The sequence below is a fragment of the Dipodomys spectabilis genome, unplaced genomic scaffold (assembly GCF_019054845.1).
Source record: "Dipodomys spectabilis isolate Male_0828 unplaced genomic scaffold, ASM1905484v1 ptg000098l, whole genome shotgun sequence".
NCBI lineage: Eukaryota > Metazoa > Chordata > Mammalia > Rodentia > Heteromyidae > Dipodomys > Dipodomys spectabilis.
In genome coordinates, this window is record NW_024870775.1 from 9,400,351 (window position 1) to 9,420,936 (window position 20,586).

General features: G+C 55.6%; 1 protein-coding gene across 1 annotated transcript in view; it reads left to right on the forward strand.

The window, feature by feature from the left end:
• Tnrc18 (trinucleotide repeat containing 18) overlaps positions 1 to 20,586 on the forward strand; it is an 80,108-nt gene that overhangs the window by 16,483 nt on the left and 43,039 nt on the right. The window contains 8 exon segments of the mRNA XM_042686583.1: positions 5,438 to 5,593; positions 9,025 to 9,150; positions 9,670 to 11,268; positions 16,352 to 16,454; positions 16,573 to 16,778; positions 16,867 to 17,013; positions 17,117 to 17,307; positions 18,774 to 19,206. Coding sequence (XP_042542517.1) covers positions 5,438 to 5,593; positions 9,025 to 9,150; positions 9,670 to 11,268; positions 16,352 to 16,454; positions 16,573 to 16,778; positions 16,867 to 17,013; positions 17,117 to 17,307; positions 18,774 to 19,206 — 2,961 coding nt within the window.

The following is a 20,586-nucleotide window of genomic DNA, read 5'->3' on the forward strand; positions in this document are numbered from 1 at the left end:
GGAGAATCTTTCATTCAAGGTCAGTCTGGGCTGTGTTAGGAGACCTTGTTTCACTAATAAACAACAACAACAAAAAGCACATAAGATTCCATGTCCAAAATAATCAACAAAACAGCCAGGAAGGAGGTTTGGCTCAAGTGATAGAGTGCCAGCTATGAGCAAGCAAGCCAAGTAAGTGGAAGGCCTGGAGTTCAAACCTTAGTATCAGCCAAAAAAGAAAAGGGAAAAAACAGATGTGTTTTTTTCTTTTTGTGCCAGTTATTAGGATATTTGAACTCAGGGACTTGCATTCTCCCACTTGAGCCACAGCTCCACTTCCAGCATTTTTTTTTTTTTTTTGCCAGTCCTGGGGCTTGAACTCAGGGCCTGGGCACTGTCCCTGAACTGCTTTTGCTCAAGGCTAGCACTTTACCACTTGAGCCACAGCGCCACTTCCGGCTTTTACTGTTTATGTGGTGCTGAGGAATCGAACCCAGGGCTTTGTGCGTGCTAGGAAGCACTCTACAACTAAGCCACATTCCCAGCCCATGTCATGGGTCCTTGAAAATAAGCTCCTTAGGAATTAAAGAGAGTAATGTGTACAGTCTGGACCTGTCTGGGCCCAGGGGACAGGGTTGGGGATGAGTTACTTCCTGGCCACGATGGGGACAGAATTTCCTCATACTCCTTGAATGGCATGTAATTGAAAACAGCATGCGTTTATTTCTGGAATTTTCCATCTAATTCTTGGGGGACTGTGTGCCTAGACAGCCCTGAGGGAGGGGGGGCTTATGTCTGGGTGAGGGGGAGGGGAGGGAGAGGGAAGTATCCTGTCTGGGTTCCAGGTCCAGCCTCCAGGCCTCTGCTTTGTGTTTCTGGTTTGTAAAAGGTGGTGGTGGGGGGGGGGGCATGACTAAGTCTTTCCTCTGATAGGCGGGGATTACATGAGCTGTTGATATGTGCGCTTGGCACCCCGCCTGGCATAAGTAAAAGGACTTCAGGAAGTTCTTTAGTGTTTCTTCCTCCCTCCCCCTGCCTAGTCTTGGAGCTTAAACTCAGGGCCTGGGTGCTGTCCCTCAGCTTCTTTTGCTTGAGGCTAGTACATACTACCACTTGAGCCACAACATCAGGTCCAGTTTTTTCTAGGTAGTTTGTTGGAGATAAGAAACTCATGGATTGGGCTGGGAAGGTGGCTCAGTGGTAGAGCGCTTGCCTTGCATGCCTGAGGCCCTGGGTTCGATTCCTCAGCACCACATAAGCAAAAAGAAAAAACAAGCCGGAAGTGGCGCTGTGGCTCAAGTGGTAGAGCGCTAGCCTTGAGCTGAAGAGCTGAGGGACAGCGCCCAGGCCCAGAGTTCAGGCCTTACGACCGGACCCCCCCCCCCCAAAAAAAAAAAAAAAAGAAAAGAAACTCATGGATTTTCCTGCCTGGGCTGGCTTTGAGCCGTGATCCTCAGATTTCCACCTCCTGAGTTGCTAGGATTACAGGCGTGAGCTACCAACTCTCCGCTTCATGTTTCTATTAAGGTTATTTAATGTTTGTGCAAGAAGATGTCTAAGGGGTGTACATCCTGTCTCTGAGTGGGTGCCTCATTTGTCTGCACTGCAGAGACCTTTATTTATTTGTTCATGTGTGTTTTTTATGTGTTTGCTTTTCATGTCAGTGCAAGGGCTTGAACTCAGGATCTGGGTGTTTTCCCTTAGTGTCTTTACTCAAGGCTGGCACTCTACCACTTCAGCCGTAGCAATACTTGTGGCTTTTTGCTGGTAAAATGGAGATAAGAGGCTTGCAGACTTTCCCTGTCCAGTCTGGCTTCAAACTCATCTCTCAGCCTCCTGAGTAGCTAGGATGACAGATGTGAGCCACTGCCTCCCAACGTGTGTTTTTGGTTTTAACAGTGTCTGTGGCTCCTGAGAGATCAGGTGGGACCGTGGCTGAGGCCTCTAGTAGAGGAAGATCCCAGCTTGAGGGGTCCTGAGAGCTTTGGGAGGGATGCTGCTGAGCCCCAGTCCCTGCCCGCTCCCTGCTTTTCTCAGCGGCCACTGCTTGGTCACAGGGGTGGGTGTGAGCAGTGGTTAAGATCCCCAGATTTGTTCCGTGACCCTGTGAGGCAGGGTCAGGCCCTAGGCAGGAGATGGCAACCAAAAGCACCAAGCTGATAGGTCTGTGTTTTCTAGCTGCCATTTCTCAGGACCCATTGGTGGCTGCTTGGGCCCTTGGGCCAGGGCGGGGGAAAAGACTTGGGGTGCCAGTTCCAAGGGCTGAGGGGGGCAGGATGCTGGCTGATTTATAGCTGACTGTTGGTGAGGCCATAAATTTCTATAAACCGTCAATGTTCTCATGGTGGTGGCAGAAAGGGGGGGGCGGGAAGCCATGTATTCTCCCCCAGTGCCCCCCTAAACCTGGGTGCTTCAGTATCCTCGCCCAGGCCTGGTGATATGGAGCCCCTGCCCTGGTGTCGGGTAGGAGCCGTTGGTAGCATCCGGCCCCGATGCCCTGCCGACTTGGGGTGCTTCTAGGGACGTTCCACAAGCCGGGGCAGGGCCAGGGTTGGCCCTGGGCTTCCGCGGCCCCAGCAGGATGTCACGTAAGGCGTTGCGAAAAGCCCTGGTCGCCTGCTTCCGGAGCCTTCCACCGCCACAGCCAGGGCGGCAGGGACGGGGACCCTGCTGTCCCCTCCTGGGCCGCATGGATGGACTGACCAGGCCCCAAGGCCTGAGGGGTCAGCAATGGAGTCCGGTGAGGGGCCGGGCTGGGAGGGGTGGGGGAAGGCGCGGGCCGGGATGATTGACATGTGGCCAGGGCGGGTCCCCACGGCTGGGGCTTTGGTCTGAGGGACCCAGGTGGAAGCCCTGCCTTGGGTAACTGCAGTTTCCCCCTGGGGACCCCCCCCAAAGGGCTTGGAGGGGGGCCAGATGTGGTTGGAACCCCCGGCACCTGTGAGATGGGCCAGCAGATACACCCTAGAGGCCTTGGCTTCTGGAGACACAGAGATGAAAGAGAGAGGGGTCTGTGAGCCCTGTGGGCTGGACTGGGGTCCCCTGTCCCCCTATGATGCATATGGATCCCTGCAAAGTCGCTTCATTTCTCCATGCCATGGTGAGCTTCTCTGAGGGCCTCCAGGGTATGAACGAGACCATCCTCTGGGCTGGCCCAGGCTGGTACCTGCTGGGTGCTGTGCCCACCTCTGGGTTGGGGACTGGGCTCATTGGGGCTAAGTGCCAACCATCATTTTTATTTATTTGCTTATTCATTTATTTTTATTTGTTTGCTTTTGTGCTGGGTGCCCATCCTGGGGCTTGAACTTGGAGCCTGAGCACTGTCTCTGAGCTCTTTCTTTCTTTCTTTCTTTCTTTCTTTCTTTCTTTCTTTCTTTCTTTCTTTCTTTCTTTCTTTCTTTCTTTCTTTCTTTCTCTCTCTCTCTCTCTTTCTTTCTTTCTTTCGTTTTTTGCTCAAGGCTTGAGCCACAGCTTTCTCGGTGGTTAATTGGAGAAAGTTCTCATGGACTTTTCTGCCTGGCTTTGAACCATGATCCTCAGATCTTATATTCCTGAGTAGCTGGGATTCAGCTGGAGCCACTGGTGCCTGGCTGAACCATTATGTTTTTTTTCTGTCTTTTTTATTGTTAAATGTCAATTCCCAAATGAACACACACACACACACACACACACACACACACCCATGCACATATGCTGGAGTTTGAATTCAGGGTCATACACTCCTGGCTGGCACTCAATCACTTGAGCCACACCTGCAGTACTTATTTGGACTTTTTTTTTTTTGGTCAGTCATATGGCTTGAACTCTTGGCCTGGATGCTATCCCTGAGCTCTTCAGCTCAAGGCTAGTGCTCTACCACTTGAGCCACAGCACCACTTCTAGTTTTCTGGTGGTTAATTGGAGCTAAGAGTCTCATGAACTTTCCTGCCCCGGCTAGCTTTGAATGGCCATTCTCAGATCTGAGCCTCAGATCTGAGCTACTCCTGAGTAGCTAGGATTACAGGCATGAGCCACAAGTGCCCAGCTAGTTTGGACTTTTTTTTTTTTTTTGTCGGTCATGGGGCCTGAACTCTGGGCCTGGGCGCTGTCCCTCAGCTCTTCAGCTCAAGGCTAGCGCTCTAGCCACAGCGCCACTTCCGGCTTTTTTTGTCCTTATGTAGTGCTGAGGAATCGAACCCAGGACCTCATTCATGCAAAGCAAGCACTCTACCACTGACACCTTCCCAGCTCTAGTTTGGATTTTATTTTTTATTATTTTGTCATAACAAAGGTAACTACAGAGGAGTTACAATTAAGTCAGGTAATGAGTACATTTGTTTTTGACAATGTCATTTTTGCCTGGCGCTCTCCCTCAGTCCCCCCCCCCATTCCCTCATGTAAGTTGTAAAGTTCATTTTCTACATAGTGTCCAGTGTGTGCCACTGCTACATTTATTCACCCTGTCCCTTCATTTCTGTGCCTCTCTTTATACTTCTAAAGACAGATAAAGGAACAAACAAGACAAAAGAGAAAGCAAACAGCAACAAATTATAAAAACTCCCATTTCCAATTCCTGGCTTTTTTGAGACAGAGATTTTGCTACATGCCTGGGCTGTCCTTAAATTTAGGATCCTCCTTCCTTAGCCGCCCGAGCGCTGGGATTACAGGCAGGTGCCACTGTGCCCCGCAAAAGGAGGCAGATAAGCATTTTGAGACCCAGTAAAGAAAGCCTTTTGCCCCAGAGCTCCCCAGCCTCTCTCTGGCCTCTGACCCCTCCCTCCTCCCCCTGTTTGCCTAGGGTTCCTCTTGGTGGGGTAGGGCAGGAGTGAATATTTGGAGCTAGGGTAGGGCAAGACCCTGGGAGGCATCCTGTTGTTCATGTTTCTGGCCAAGTCAGGTGTGTGGCAAGCTCGGGCAAGGTGTCCTTTGAAGCACTACTTGGTCTTCATAAATGGCCCTGATGTGTGGAGGCTGGTCCTGGCTAGGGTGCCCTCATCCCAGACCATCCTTCTGGCTCTTCCCAGCTCTGGGCCTCAGTTTCTCCATCTGGGAAATGGGTGCACAGGGCCAAAGGAGCACTCACAGAACTGTGCATTTGCAAGGATGCTGTGGGTTTCTATGAGAAGTCATTCCGTGGTGGATGGGGGTCCCCTACCCCGCCTCCACACCCTAGAGCTCCATGACGCTCAGAGCACAAACCCTTTCCCCACCTCTGGCCTCCCCTCCCCACTCTGAGGCCAGTGGGGGGAAGGCCTCTTTGGGGGTGCTGAAGGCTCGGGGCTGAGATTCACCGGGCAAGCTCCCTTTTGGCTGCGTCTTTGGTCTCCAGGCTTCTCCAAGCCCTGGGAGGGGCATGGCCCAGGGACTGGTTGGGCAGGGGATGTCCATCCCTTGGGTGTCTTTCTGGGGCCCTGGGGTTGTGGTGGGCCCGGATGGCAGCGGCCTGGTTGGCTACCTGACACCCCCTTTTTCTCTGCAGGTGAAGCCCTCTTGGGCAGTTTTGTGGCCAGCGGGATGGGGCCCTCAGCCTCATCCCAGGGGAGCCCGGTGTCCCTGCCCTCTGACCTCTCCTTCCGCTCCCCCACCCCCAGCAACCTTTCCATGGTGCACCTGTGGGCCACCCACGCCCATGAAGGTAAGGAGCTTGCGGGCAGGGCTGAGGGCTGCTGGGCCATTGTCCCCCAATGATGTCCCTCATTTTATGTCCCTAGTAGTTTTTGAGTCCCCTTCCCTGCTGTCTCCACATCTGCGGTCATCCTTCTTGCTCTGCGTAGTTGGGTCCAGCCATGGCCACCTGTCTCCTTGTTATGCCACAGGGCCTTTGCACAAACTGTTCTCTGCTTATAACCCCTCACCTCTGCCTCCTTGGGCTGTGTCCTGCATCTGTCCAGGGGTTGGCTCACACATGCCCATGGGGAATGGAAGATTTTAACGGTGTGATTATTCATAAATCATTGTGGCTTTGCTGCTAGAATGAGCTCTCTGAAGGCTCAAAACTGAGGGTTCTGATGAGATTTAAATTGGAGGATCCCAAGCCCTCCTCCTGGAGACGCCCTATGTCCTGGCTGATGATAGTCCCGCCAAGGCCTCATGTGAAGACTGAGGGCCTCTAGGCCCTTCCCCGCTTTTTCCTGGGGTCAGGGGTAGACTGAGCATGCCTTGAATCTGTCGCCATGGCGCTGGGTGCAACTGCATTGAACCTGGGAAGCAACAGCCGGAGGCCCAGTGTCCAGGGACAGGGGACCTTGCTAGGCCCAACACTATGGCTTTCCCAGTTACTTGGGGAAAGGCCCTGACTTCTCAGAACCCAGGCATGCCTTCTGCACAAGGGGGACACAGGCCCAGGGATGGTGGGAGCGTTTCTGAGCTTCCATCCTGCCTGAGCCCCACGCCGCGGCCAGCCAGGACAGGGGACAGGCCGTGTAAGCACATGGGCCGCCCCTCTGGGGCCGGGTCGCCACCAGCTCATCCCACCAAGACTGCTTTTTCTGTTTGGCCCACAAATCCTGGTGCATCCTGTGATCCAAATAACAAGCAGAGGGCTGGAAATGTGGCTTAGTAGTAGAGTGCTGGTCTAGCATTCATGAAACCCTAGGTTCAAGTCCTCAGGGCCACATAAATAGGGAAAGCCAGCTGGGCACTGGTGGCTCACGCCTGTAATCCTAGCTAGTCTGAGGTTCACGGTTCAAAGCCAGTCCGGGCAGGAAAAGTTGGTGAAACTTTTTTTTTTACTAATCATGGGGCCTGAACTCTGGGCCTGGATGCTGTCTCTGAGCTCTTCAGCTCAAGGCTAGCACTCTACCACTTGAGCCACAGCGCCACTTCTGGCTTTTCCTGCTTATGTGGTGCTGAGGAATTGAATCCAGGGCCTCATGCATGCAAGGCAAGCACTCTACCACTGAGCCACCTTCCCAGCCCGTGATGAAACTCTTATCTACAATAAACCACCAGAAAACCAGAAGTGGTAATGTGGCTCAAGTGGTAGAGAGTATACCTTGAGTTGAAGAGCTGAGGGACAGTGCCCAGGCCCAGAGTTCAAGCCCCATGACCCACCAAATAAATAAATACAAATCTATCTATCTAGCTGGGTGCCTGTGGCTCACTCCTGTAATCCTAGCTATTCAGGAGGCTGAGATCTGAGGACCACGGTTCAAAGCCAGCCCGGGCAGAAAAGTCTGTGACATTCTGATCTCCAAAAACCACTAGAAAACCAGAAGTGGCGCTGTAGCTCAAGAGGTAGGGCACTCGCCTTGAGCTGAAGAGCTGAGGGACAGCGCCCAGGCCCAGAGTTCAAGCCCCATGACTGACCAAAAATTAAAAAAATAAAAAAATCTATCTATCTGTCTGTCTATCTACCTATCTATCTATCTATCTCTAGAAGTGGCTCTGTGGCTCAAGTGGTAGAGGGCTAGCCTTGAGCAAAATCAGCTTAGGGACAGTGTGCCCAGGACCTGACTTCAAGCCCAGGACTGGCAAAAACAAACAAAATCCAGAAATCATGGTACTGGTGTGGATCTGCTGGGGGCCGGGATGGGAAATGGGGTGGCCTTAAGCTCACTCATTGTAAGAACTAAGAGGCCAAGGTGCTAATGCCATGAATGAGAGCCTAGTGTCTCAGACCTGCCTCTGAACCCTTGCTCACTGATTAACTGACACACTAAGCACCAGGCTGGCCTCTTGGATTTATGGTGGTTAATATCTTATCAGGTGATGTTGGGGGGGAGGGGGTGGTGCTAGAAAGAGGGGGCAGGAAGGGCCGAGTCCTCAGGGATCTCCAGGAGGACCCAGTTCTAGGCAAGACGTGAAAGACCTTCATTGGGTGCCCAGGCCCCTGCCTGTGTTCAGTGGCCAGGTCTCTGGCTGGTGGCAGAGCCTTGGGGCCCTCATTCCTCCTGTATGGGCCTCATTTTGTGTCCCTCATTCTAAGCACGATGAGTGTGTGGGAGGGGTCCTTTTAGCATCTGGGTTGACACTGGGAGGGAAAGTTCCCAGCATTCACTTGTGTGGTCTCCAGCCAGCTATGGGGAGGGGTGGTGGTGGTGGTGGTGGTGATGTGTATGCCATGTGTTCAGAAGCAGCTAGTGACTGACTGGGGACACAGCAGAGAAGAGGGCCTCCAGATTCTGCTCAGAACTAGGGTTCTCCTACAGATGTCCCTCCCCCTCCTTCCCCATCGCCTGATGTGACCTCGAGCACCACAAATCCCAGGTCCAAGCTGGCCAAAGCCAGGCTGCTGTGCTGTGTGTGGTACTTTGGGCAGGTTGTTCTCTCTGTTTTTTTGGTTGATTTATACAATGAGAGAGGAAGAGCACCGGCCTCTTCAATTTTCTCTTTTTTTGGGCAGTACTGGGATTTGAATTCAGAGCTTTCCACTTGTTAGAATTCAGAGCTTTACCACTTGAGCTCTTTGCTTTAGTTATTATTTTTGAGTGAGGTCTCTGCCTTCTGTGTAGCTGGGGTGACAGGTGCAGGCCCGGTATCCAATGCTTGGTTGAGTTGGGGTCTTGTGACACCACCTCCCTCTATGGCCTCAAATTATGATCGTCCCTCATCTCAGCCTCCTGAGTAGCTAGCATCGCTAGCATGCTACCTCACCATGCTTGGTTTTGTGTTTTTGTTTTTGTTTTCTGAAACTTCTAGCACTCAGTAGGTTAGTCCAGCCTGATCTCAAATGGTTGCTTCTCCTGCCTCAGCCTCCAGTGCTGGGATTACAGGTCTGCACCACCATGCCCAGTTGCTTTTGAGATTAAGTGAAAATAATAATGACATGATTGGGCTTGGCCAGGCTTGGTAGGTGTCCAGCCTTTCCTAAGTGAACCCTTTGGGATTTTCTTCCTGGGAGATTTGAACCCAAGTTCCCGAGGGCTGCCTGCGCTTGGAGTCCAGCCAGAAGTGGCAGGGCCAAGAGCCTGGCAGGTGTTGACCTGGGAGCTGGTATTCAACCCCTCACCCCCTTGCGTAAGGCCTGCTTTTAGGGGCCTGACAGCCATAACAGTTTACCTCCAAGGAGAGCGCTGGAAGGAAGCTTTTGTGTGAGGTGTAGCTGGCTCTCTCTTCTCTCCTCAGGCTTTGCGCACCTGCCCAGCAGCCTGTACCCATCTTACCTCCACCTGAACCACCTGGAGCCCCCCAGCAGCGGGAGCCCCCTCCTCAGCCAGCTGGGCCAGCCCAGCATTTTCGATACCCAGAAAGGTCAGTGGCCTGGGTTGGGAGGGAGGCATGGTGGGGGGCTTTCTAGGGGGGTTCTCACTAGCATCCCAGATGGCCCTCCAATTTATTTATTTATGGTGCCAGCCCTGGGGCTTGAACTGAGAGCCTGAGCACTGAGCTTTTTGTTGTTGTTGTTTTTGTTTTTTGTTGTCCGTTGTGGGGCCTGAACTCTGGGCCTGGGCGCTGTCCCTCAGCTCTTCAGCTCAAGGCTAGCGCTCTACCACTTGAACCACAGCGCCACTTCTGGCTTTTTTTCTGCTGATGTGGTGCTGAGGAATCAAACCCAGGGCCTCATGCATGCGAGGCAAGCGCTCTACCACTGAGTCAACTTTTCATTCCAGGCTCCACTTCCACCTTTTTGGTGGTTCATTGTGGAGATGAGTCTCATGGACTTTCCTGCCCCGGCTGGCCTCGGACTGTGATCCTCAGATCTCAGCCTCCCCGGTAGCTGAGTGACAGGCCGGTAGAGGGTTAAGGCTCCTGTCGTTCTCTCCTCCGCAGATGGCTTCTACCTGCCAGCCCCGGGGGCCCCAGGCGCCCTGCACTCGCACGCGGCGTCCTCCAGGACCCCCAGCGGCCCCGCAGCAGCCAAGAGCTCCGCGCGGGACGGGGCCAGCAAGGAGCGCGCTGGCCGGGGCGGCGGCGGCAGCGGTGGGGAGCCGCCCCCACTGTTCGGCAAGAAGGACCCTCGGGTGCGGGAAGAGGTGGCTGGGTCTCGGGGCGTGGTGGACCTGACCCAAGAGGCGAGGGCGGAGGGGCGGCAGGACCGCGGCCCCCCGCGCCTGGCCGACCGCCTGTCTCCCTTCCTGGCCGAGGCCAAGGCCAAGGGCGCGCCGCCTCCCGCCGCCCGGAGCCTGTGCGGCGGCCCTGGGGACCCAGGGCTGCCGCCCGCGCTGGTGACCGAGGCGGTGGCGCGGCAGGACGAGGGCCCCCGGCTGCTGCGCCCGCCCGCGCCGCGGCCCTGCGGGTCCCCGCCGCCGCTGCCTCCTCGGCCGCCGCCCGGCCCCGGGCCCCCGGGCCCCGCGGGCGTCTTCGCCGCGTTCCGCGAGCCGGGCCGCGAGCACCGCGTGGTGGCGCCCACCTTCGTGCCTTCCGTGGAGGCCTTCGAGGAGCGCGCGGGGCCCATCCAGATCGCCTCGCAGGCCCGCGACGCCCGTGCCCGGGAGCGCGACGTGACCCGGCCCGGGGTCCTCCAGGCCCCTCCCGGCTCCCCACGAACAGACCCTCGCTCCGATCGCCCCGAGATCCTGCGGGAAAAGAACTCGGTGATCCGCTCGCTCAAGCGCCCGCCGCCGCCCGTGCCCGAGGCCGCCCCGGCTCGCGGGGCCCCTGCGCGCGCCTCCCCGGCCCCCAAAGAGCCGCCCAAGCCGGAGGGGGAGCCGCGAACCTGCGATCGCGCGGCCCGCGGGCCCGGGGCCCACGCCACCAGCGCCCGGCTCCTCGGCCTGGAGCCCGCGCGCCCCGCCGCGCCCGCCGCGCCCGAGCCCAAGTGGAAGCCGCTGGAGCTGGGCCACCTGGCCACGGCGCAGATGGCCGCGCTGGCCGCGCAGCACCACCACGCGGGCCGCGCCGCGGCCGACGACGACGCCCTGGCCGCCGCCAAGAAGGCCTACCTGGACCCCGGGGCCGCGCTGTCCCGCAGCCCCGCCGCCTGCGCCCGACCCGGCGCCGCCGACCTCGGGGAGGCCTCGGCCATGCAGAGCCTCATCAAGTACAGCGGCAGCTTCGCCCGCGACGCCGCGGCCTTGCGCCCTGCCGGCGCCGGCGCCAGGAAGAACCCCTTTGGGGGCCTGGGCACCATGAAGCCTGAGCCCGCGCCCCCCGCCGCCGGAGCCCCCCGAGGAGCTCAGGCTCGGGCCCCGCACCCCGGAGCCCCCGCGCCCGCCGCCGGCCGCCAGCTGAAGCGAGACCCCGAGAGGCCGGAGAGCGCCAAGGCCTTCGGCCGGGATGGGCCCGGAGCCCAGGGCGAGGCGGAGGTGCGGCACCCGCCCGTGGGCATCGCAGTGGCCGTGGCCCGCCAGAAGGACAGTGGGGGCGGCGGCCGCCTGGGGCCCGGGCTGGGGGACCAGGAGCGGCCCTTGTCACTGAGCAGCGGCAAAGGTGAGTGACCCACCCGGGCGCCCTCCCTCTCGTCGCCCTGCCTGCCCATCCACCAGGGGCCCCGAACTCGGGGCCTCTAGTGTTTGCTTGGCTTTTTATTGTTGTTGTTGCTCTATTGCTTGAGTCCTGCCTGCACTTCCAGGTTTTTGCTGGTCAAAGATAAGAGTTGTGTAGATTTATCTGCCCAGCATTGGCTTTGAACCAGGATCCTCAGCTTCCTGAAGAGCTAGGATTACCGTGCCTTGTTAGGGTTTTTTTGTGTTTTTTTGTTGGTTAGTCCTGGGACTTGAACTCAGGGCCTGGGCACTGTCCCTGAGCTTCTTTGGCGCAAGGCTAGCACTCTACTACTTGAGCTCCAGCACCATTTCTGGCATTTTCTGAGGAATTGAACCCAGGGCTTCATGCATGCTAGGCAAGCACTCTACCACTAAGCCACTTTCCCAATCCCTTGTGTGTGTGTGTGTTTTCTCTGATGGGCCCAGATCTTGAACTCACATCTGGGTGCTTGCTGTCCCTGAGGGTTTTTTTTTTTTTTTGCCAGTCATGGGGCCAGAACTCGGCCTGGGCACTGTCCCTCAGCTCTTCAGCTCCAGGCTAGTGCTCTACCACTTGAGCCACAGCGCCACTTCTGGCTTTTTCTGCTTGTGTGGTACTGAGGAATCGAACCCAGGGCCTCATGCATGCAAGGCAAGCACTCTACCACTGAGCCACCTTCCCAGCCTCCCTGAGGGTTTTTTTTTTTTTTTTTTTTTTGCTCAGGCTAGTGCTCCCACTTGAGTCCCAGCTCTACTTGTGGCTTTTTTTTGTCCATTGTGGGGCTAGAACTCCGGGCTTGGGAGCTTTCTCTGTGTTCTTCAGCTCAAGGCGAGCACTCCATCACTTGAGCCAACAGCACCACTTCCGGTTTTCTAGTGGTTTATTGGAGATAAGAGTCTCATGGAGTTTCCTGCCCAGGCTGGCTTTGAACTGTGATCCTCAGATCTCAGCCCCTGAGTAGCTAGGATTACAGGCATGAACCACCAGTGCTCAGCTTACTTGTGGCTTTTTTGATAGTTACTTGGAGATTAGAATCTCACAGACCTTCCTGCCTGGGCTGGCTTTAAATTGAGACCTTCATATCTGAGCTTTCTCAGTAGCTAGGATTAAAGGCGTGAGCCATGGGTCCCTGGATGGTTTTGTCTTTTTGCCCAGTCTGCACTGGACCCCTAGTCTTATACTTTATGTAGCTGGGAATAATAGGCATGAGCCACCAAACCCAGCTTGATATGATAGTGGGGGGAGTAGGGAGAGGATGGCTGACTTTGAACTTGTCTTCCTATGTCTGTCTTCTGAGTAGCTGGCATTACAGGTGTGTTGTACCACTGTAGCTAGCTGGCTGGTATTTCTTATAACCTAACTCTCCTGGCTCCCTGGCTTCTTTTTCTTTGTCTTCTCATACTGTACCCCTTTTCCCACTGGTCCGCTGTGGTTGCTGTTGGAAGTTTTATTACCTTTCCAGTTATGCAAAATGCAAAAAAAACAAACCCCATAAACACATTTTTTGAAAAAAAGATAAAGAAGGCAGAGAAAGGAGTATTTTGTCTTGCTGGCATACTATAGACTTTCATGTCTCTGGGAATTCGTTTTGCTTTGCCATTTTCTTCTACCCATGGAGCCCAGCGCACCCAGGACTCGGTTGAATTCCCCCCCCCCCCTTCATATTACAATGTGGGGTCGTTTCTCCAGCGACGCCAGTCTTTGGAATTGTCTTTTTTTTCTGTTTTGTTATGGCCTTTCATATTCTGTGCTGTGCATGCAGCAGCAGGCGTAGAGTTTAGGCCTTCATTCCCTGGTGGGTCCTTCTTGGTGCTGTCTCCCCCCCCCCCCCCCCCCCCCCCCCATGTTTTGTGTTCTGAACGCTGCACGGAATATTTTTGTGCATTGCGCCTCTGTGAGATTTTTGAGTCATTTTTCTAAGAATAGAGGTTCCTACGAATAAACTTAACCTGAAGCCTTCAATCCTGAAGCATGCTTGAGGGAGGTGTTGCCCGGCCTTTTCTACTTTATACATCCAGATGCTGTCGGGGTGGGCCTGGCTAGAACAGGTGCTAGAGAAATGAATGAATATTTGTGAGTGTTTTAGGAAGTAAGGGACCCGTGGTTTGTTGTTGTTGTTTTTGGTTGTGGGGCTTACATTCTGGGCTTGGGCCCTGTCCCTGAGTTCTTCCACTCAAGGCGAGTACTCTACCACTTGAGCCACAGCACCACTTATGGTTTTCTAGTGGTTTATTGGAGATAAGAGTTTCACAGAATTTCCTGCCCAGGCTGGCTTTGAACCATTATCCTCATATCTTAGCCACCTGAGTAGTTAGGATTACAGGCGCGAGCCACCAGCGCCTGGCTTGGTGCCCGTGTTTTTATGGACTTGGCATGCAGGACCTAAATGACTTCCTAAATGACTTGTTTAGGCAGTTAGATCTTTTTACATTTTTCTTTTGTTGTTTTCAGACAGGATCTCCCTGCTAGCTCTGGCTGGCCTCAAGTACAATCCTCCTGTCTGGGCAGGGGTGGAGGGGGGAAGGTTGGGGGATTTGTGGGGTTTTTTGGAGCCATACTAGAATTTGAATTCAGGTCCTTGTGCTTGCTGAGCTGGTACTCTACCACTTGAGCCATACACCCAACCCTGCTTTTTGCTGGTTTATTTGGAGTTAGGAGTCTACTGAGCTTTTCTGCCCAATCCTCTTGAGTAGTTTAGGATTACAGGCACCTCTTCCTCTTGATTGATGGGGTTACAGGTATGCACCACTATACTGGGCAATAGTTAGATTCAGATTTTTTTTTCCCCTTGTGGTCCAGGGGTATGAACTCAGGACCTGGCACTTGGTAGGTAGGTGCTCTACCACTTATGCCACACCTCCAGCCTTCTTTGCTTTCATTTGGTTGCTGAGCCAGGATCTTGCTATGTAGCCAGGCTGGCTTTGAACTTATGATCCTTCTGTCTCAGTTCCAATGCTGGAATTATACTGGACTGTGGTGGTAACTGTGTATCTTGCTCTTCCCCTAGATCTCCTCCTCTTTTCTCTCTCTTTCTGTCTCTTTTTCTGTCTCTCAAGTCAGGATCTGGTTATGTTGTTTAGGTTGGTCTAGAACTCTCTACCTAGGACCAGCCCTTAGGTGGACAGCAGGGTTCCATGCAGAGCAGGGTGTAGGGCTCCTTTCTGTGGGGTGACCGTGTAAGCAGGGCTCAGGCCCTGGGGGGCTAGGGAGGGGTTAGGGGTTGAGGCAGAACCCAACCTAGTGTGGGGTGGGGTGCAGTGGGCATGGCTCTGTTTTTTTCTTTTTCCTTTTGTCGATCATGGGGCTTGAACTCTGGGCTGGGGTGCTGTCCCTGCACTCTTTAGCTCATAGGTGAGTGCTCTACCACTTGAGCCCCAGTGCTACTTGCGGTTTTCTGGTGGTTAATTGGAGATAAGAGTCTCACAGGACTTTCCTGTCCAGACTTTGAACAGTGAACCTCAGGTCTCAAGCCTCCTGTGTAGCTAGGATTACAGGCGTGAGCCACCAGCGCCCGGAGGCATGGCTCTTTTCTTTGGCCTGATCCAGTTTGTGGCTGCAGTTCTGGCTCTGGGGACTGCAAGGCACCGCAGTGGGCGGGGAAAGGCCTGGGAAGGCTCTGGGCTTGGGGCAGAGCTCAGACCCATCCTGGCCCTCAGGAGCACCGTGAACTTGGGCTTATCATCTGCCCAAGGGTGGCTGTCCCAGTCCTGGTTGGTCCATGGGCCCTGGTGCGTCTCTTTTGGAGAAGGAAGTACTGGTCCTGGGGGTTGAACTCAGAGTCTGGGCGCTGTCCCTGAGTTTCTTTACTCAAAGTTGGCATTCTACCACTTAAGCCACAGCTCCATTTCTGACTTTTTGCTGATTGCAGATGAGTCTCATGGATTTTCCTATCCCAGGCTGGCTTCTAACTCAGATCCTCACATTTCAGCTAGGATTACAGGTGTGAGCCACTGCATCAGCCACACTCTTGATTTCTAAAGCATAGCTGCAGAACTCTGGGGGTGACCCTCTGTGTTTTGGTCCTGAATGGAGCTTGGTGCTTCCTTTCTGAGCCTCAGTTCTCTTAAGTTGCCATGCTCAGGCCTCCCTTGCTTGTCCTGCTTGAGGGGAACCCAATTGGGCTCAGCAAACATGGGCTCCTAGTCCTGTCCCTACCCAGCTGGATGCCCCATTGTCACTTCAAAAGCACTTGGCCGGTTAGGTATGGTAGCTCAACCCTGGAATCTCAGCTACTTGGGAGGTGGAGATTGGTGGATTGTGTTTCAAAGCTAGCCCAGGCATAAAGGTTCTCCAGACTCCATCTCACTCCATGGCTGGATGAGGTAGCACACGCCATCATCCCAGCTGGGAAGGACAACTTAGGACGATCATAGTCTAGGCCTATCAAGACAAAGTAACACCTTAACTTGGAAATAACCAATGCAAAAGGAGCTGGAGAAGTGGTTCACGTGGTTGAGCACCTGCCTAGCAAGTATGAAGTCCTGAGTTCAACCCTTATCACAACCGAGGGAAAAAGAAAAACTACTGCATGACTAGCGCTGGGGATATGGCTGCTGTGGTTGCCCAGCATTTGGGAGACCCAAAGTCAAATCCCAAATAATGCAATCCTGTCAATAAAATAAGAAAGAAGTGCGTGGGTGGCAATTAGGCCTTTCTGGACCCTAATCCTCCTATTGGTGCTTTCTGCATAGCTGGGCTGATAGGCATGCACATCCTCATGATCAGCCATTGATGGAGATGAGGTCTTCTGGCTAGCCTTGAACCGTGATCCTCCACTTAGCCTCTTGAGTAGCTGGGATCACAGGTTTGAGCTGCCATGCCCAGCTATATTTTAAGATCTGTCCTGGGGCGGTGGGGGATGTAGTTCAGTGTTCGTAGCACAGAGGATCCCCCCCCCCACACACACACACATGGTACATCCCAGGGTGCTGTGTTGTGCGGGAAGCAGCCATGGAGGGCCTTGTGGGTCCCTGGGGGTGGGGGGCAGAGGTGATGGTGGGGTGAGGTGGGGGGTGCCTTGGGGCTTACTACGGTCTGGGCCTAGCAGGGCACAGCCGGGCGGAGGAAGGCTGCGTGGACGAACGTTCCAGACACCGGGAGGAGCGGCTGCTCGGGGGCCGGCTGGATCGGGAGCAGGAGAAGCTGCTCCGGTAAGTGAGGGGAGTTTTTTTTTGGGGGGGACAACCTCGGGGTTCCCCCCCGCCGGCCCTGGGCATCACCCCACTTCTCGCCATGTCTACGCTGACCCTGTGTGTCTTGGTTTGACAGGGAGAGCAAGGAGCTGGCTGACCTTGCCCGCCTGCACCCCACCAGCTGCGCCCCCAACGGCTTGAACCCCAACCTCATGGTGACTGGCGGCCCTACACTGGCGGGCTCGGGGCGCTGGTCGGCGGACCCCGCGGCTCACCTGGCTTCACACCCCTGGCTGCCCAGGTCCGGAGGTTCGTCCATGTGGCTGGCAGGACATCCGTACGGTGAGCGCGGCACGGGGGGCTGGCGCCTGGCATGGGGGCGTCATGTGGGGGCCTGGTAGCACTGACTGAGCTGCGGTTCTCCTCTTAGGCCTGGGCCCCCCACCTCTGCACCAGGGTGTGTCCCCTGCCTTCCCGCCCAGCTTGGGAGGCTCCCTGCCCTCCACCTACCAGTTTGTCCGGGACCCCCAGTCCGGCCAGCTGGTGGTCATCCCCAGCGACCACCTGCCGCATTTCGGTGAGTTCCTCCCGCGGGATGGGGGGGTGCAGGGCCCTGGGGGGGGATGGGGCCGGGGAGGGAAGCAGCCCAGCTCAGCCCACTGTCGCCCGTGTGTCCGCAGCGGAGCTGATGGAGCGGGCCGCGGTGCCCCCGCTGTGGCCGGCGCTGTACCCGCCGGGCCGCGCCCCCCTGCACCACGCGCAGCAGCTGCAGCTCTTCTCACAGCAGCACTTCCTGCGGCAGCAAGAGTTCCTGTACCTGCAGCAGCAGGCCGCCCAGGCCCTGGAGCTGCAGCGCAGCGCCCAGCTGGTGGTGAGCCCCGAAACCGAGAATAAGGGAGGACTGGGAGGGAAAAAGGACCGCCGGAGTCCAGGAAGGCTTCCCGGAAGAGGCGGCATTTAAGCAGAGCCTGAACAGCAATGTGCAAAAGGCCCAGGAGTAGATGGAATGTGGCAGGAGCAGAGGCAGACTGGGTCCGGTCGTGGGGCCTGAACTCTGGGCCTGGGCGCTGTCCCTCAGCTCTTCAGCTCAAGGCTAGCGCTCTACCACTTGAGCCACAGTGCCACTTCCGGCTTTTTTCTTTTTGCTTACGTGGTGCTAAGGAATCGAACCCAGGGCCTCAGGCATGCAAAGCAAGCGCTCTACCACTGAGCCACCTTCCCAGCCCCATGGGTCAATATTTTGGAAGTTATTATTGATAATACTGGGATTTGAACTCAGGGCCTCACCCCTGTTCTGTAGGCTCTCTACCACCTGTCACAACTCCAGACCTTTTGCTTTGTTTATTTGGGGGATAGCATCTATGTTTATGCCCGGGCCAGCTTGGACTGCAGTCCTCCTGCTACACCTCCCTTAGTTGGGATGACAAGGAGTGTGCTTATTAATTGATAGCTTTTGTTATTTTGTTCCAGTCCAGGGGCTTGAGCTCAGGGCCTGGGCACTGTCCCTGAACTTTGCTTGTTTAAGGCTAATGCTCTACCACTTGAGCCACAGCTCCACTTCTAAGTTTTTTGTTAGTTTAGTGGAGATAAGAGTCTCATGGACTTTCTTGCCTGGGTTGGCTTCAAATCATGATCCTCAGATCTCAGCCTCCTGAGTAGGATTACAACCACTGGTGCCCAGCTAATTGCTAACTTGTTCCCCCTGGCTGGCCTCAAACCACAGTCCTCCTGATCTCTGCCTCCTGTGCAGCTGGGATTATAGGTGTGAGCCACTGTGCCCAGCATGGAGCTGTCAATTCTTTGTTGTTGTTGCTGTTACTGTTGCCGTGTCTGGCCCTTGTAACCATTGGCTCTAATGGAGTCTTTCCTTCTCCCTCTGTTCTGATTGGTTATCAAACACGGGGACGACAACTCCATGGTCCCCTGTCTGAGATGCTTTGGTGATCGTGCAGTGAAATGCTGAGCTGCTAGTGAGCACCCCTTATGAGCACGGCCGTGACACAGATACTTCATCCATGCTGGCTCCTGGCTCTGCCTGGCACTCCTGGCAGGATTATTGGGGTCCATTCATGTGTCCCCAATCTCTTGTGGAGGGACTAAAGGCCTTAGCCCTCATCGGCCTCTCCTCCTCCCCCCAGCCCAGTTGTCCCCTCCCCTCAGCCCTGTCATGTCGCGCCCACCCCCATCCCCCGTTCTGTGGAACCCTGTTTTGTTACACGCAAGTGGCTCAGAATGTGTTGGAATGTGGGTGTCAGGCCAAGGAGGGCCGAGTGGCCCTGACCGTTGCCGGGGGGTCCCCATCGCACTGACCTGGCTCCCCCCCTCCCCCCCTCCCAGCAGGAGCGGCTGAAGACCCAGGAGCAGCGGGCCGACATGGAGGAGAAGGTGGCCAAGCGGAGCCTAGAGGCCACAGCCAAGGCTGGCCTGTCCGCCTCGGGGCCCGGGCTGCTGCCCCGCAAGCCACCGGGCTTGGGCGCTGGCCCCGCGGGGACCTACGGCAAGGCCGTGAGCCCCCCACCCTCACCCCGCGCCTCGTCCGTGGCCGCGCTGAAGGCCAAGGTCACCCAGAAGCTGGAAGGCGTGGCCTCGAAGCCGCCGCCCTACGCCTACCCCGCCACGCCCAGCACCCACCCCAGCAGCCCCCCGCCCGCCTCCCCGCCGCCCAACCCTGGCCTGCCCCGGAAGGAGGAGGCCCCCGAGAACGTCGTGGAGAAGAAAGATCTGGAACTGGAGAAGGAAGCACCCAGCCCCTTCCAGAGCTTATTCTCAGGTGAGAGTTTGGATGTGGGGCACTGAACCTCCCCCAGTTTGGCACCTTTTTTTTAATTATTGTTTTTATTTTATTTTTGCCAGTCCTGGGGCTTGAATTCAGGGCCTGGGCACTGTCCCTAAGCTGCTTTTGCTCAAGGCTAGCACTCAGTGCCACTTCTGGCTTTTTCTGTGTAGTACTGAGGAATCAAATTCGGATTTTCATGCATGCTAGGCAAGCACTCTACCACAACGCAACATTCCCAGCCCTACTTTATTTATTTTTTGAACAGTACTGGGGTTTGAACTCAGGGCTTCACCTTGGCTAGGCAGATGCTCTACCGCTTGTCCCACACCGCCAGCCCTTTTTGTTTTTAGATATCTTTCAGATAGGGTCTTAAATCTTTTGCTTCAGTCCAGTCTTGGACTGTGATTTCTTCCACCTCTCTTCCTTCTGAGGTAGCCAGGATGGTAGGCATTACTACCTTGCCCAACCAATCTGTTGTTTGGGATTGAGGGGGAGAGTGTGTTCAATATATCCTCCTGAGCTGGCCTTGAACTAGGATCCTCTTGGTCAGTCTCTGCCTCCACATAGCTGTGGGATTAAGCCTCTGTCTGCCTTCATTCGTGTCTTCTGTCTCTGTGGAGCATGTACTGTTCACAGAGTGGACTCTGGAGCGACCATGTGTGTGAAGTCTCTCCTGGGCACTGGGGTGTGAATTCGGGCTGGTAGCGTGGTGCTTCTAGCATCTGCCTGGCCCCTGATTCCATCTTGCCCTCAGTCAGTTTCCTGAGGTCAGCTTCCCTTGGTCGGCACCTCTGCCGTGCCCAGGTCAGAGCCAGGCTCTTGGCAGCTTCAGACAGTCTTTGCACATGGCCCTCTTCCTGGGGAAACTGTTCAGACCGCGGAGAGATGGTGGAGTGAGGCAGGGTGGCCATGTTAGCGTGCTCTCTGGGGGCAGGTGTGTTGCCATTTGAGCCCATACCCCATGCTCCTTTTTGCTTTAGTTATTTTTCAAGTAGGGCCTCTTTTTCTTATGCTGGGGTTGACCTCGGTTTGTGATCCTCCTATCTCAGCCTCCCGAGTAGCAGGGATTATAGGTGTGTACCTCTGCACTCAGTCCACAGTTACTAGGCTTTGCTTTGGGGGGGGGGGGGGGGAGGCAGGTTTTCCTGGGATGGAGCCCAGGCAAAAGACTGGGATCTCATTGAATGCATGCTCCTGGTGTAGCCTGGTACTGAGTGCTTTTGGGGGTGGGGGGAGAATGTCGGGGTGGTGCCATCCCTGCCATTCCCTGGGGCCCCAGGCTGGCGGCCCTGAGCAGCTCAGGCATGGGAGGGGGGTGGGGGGGGGCGGTGTCCTAGGAGTGGTGGGTGGCCCCTGCCGGGGACAGAGGGGCTG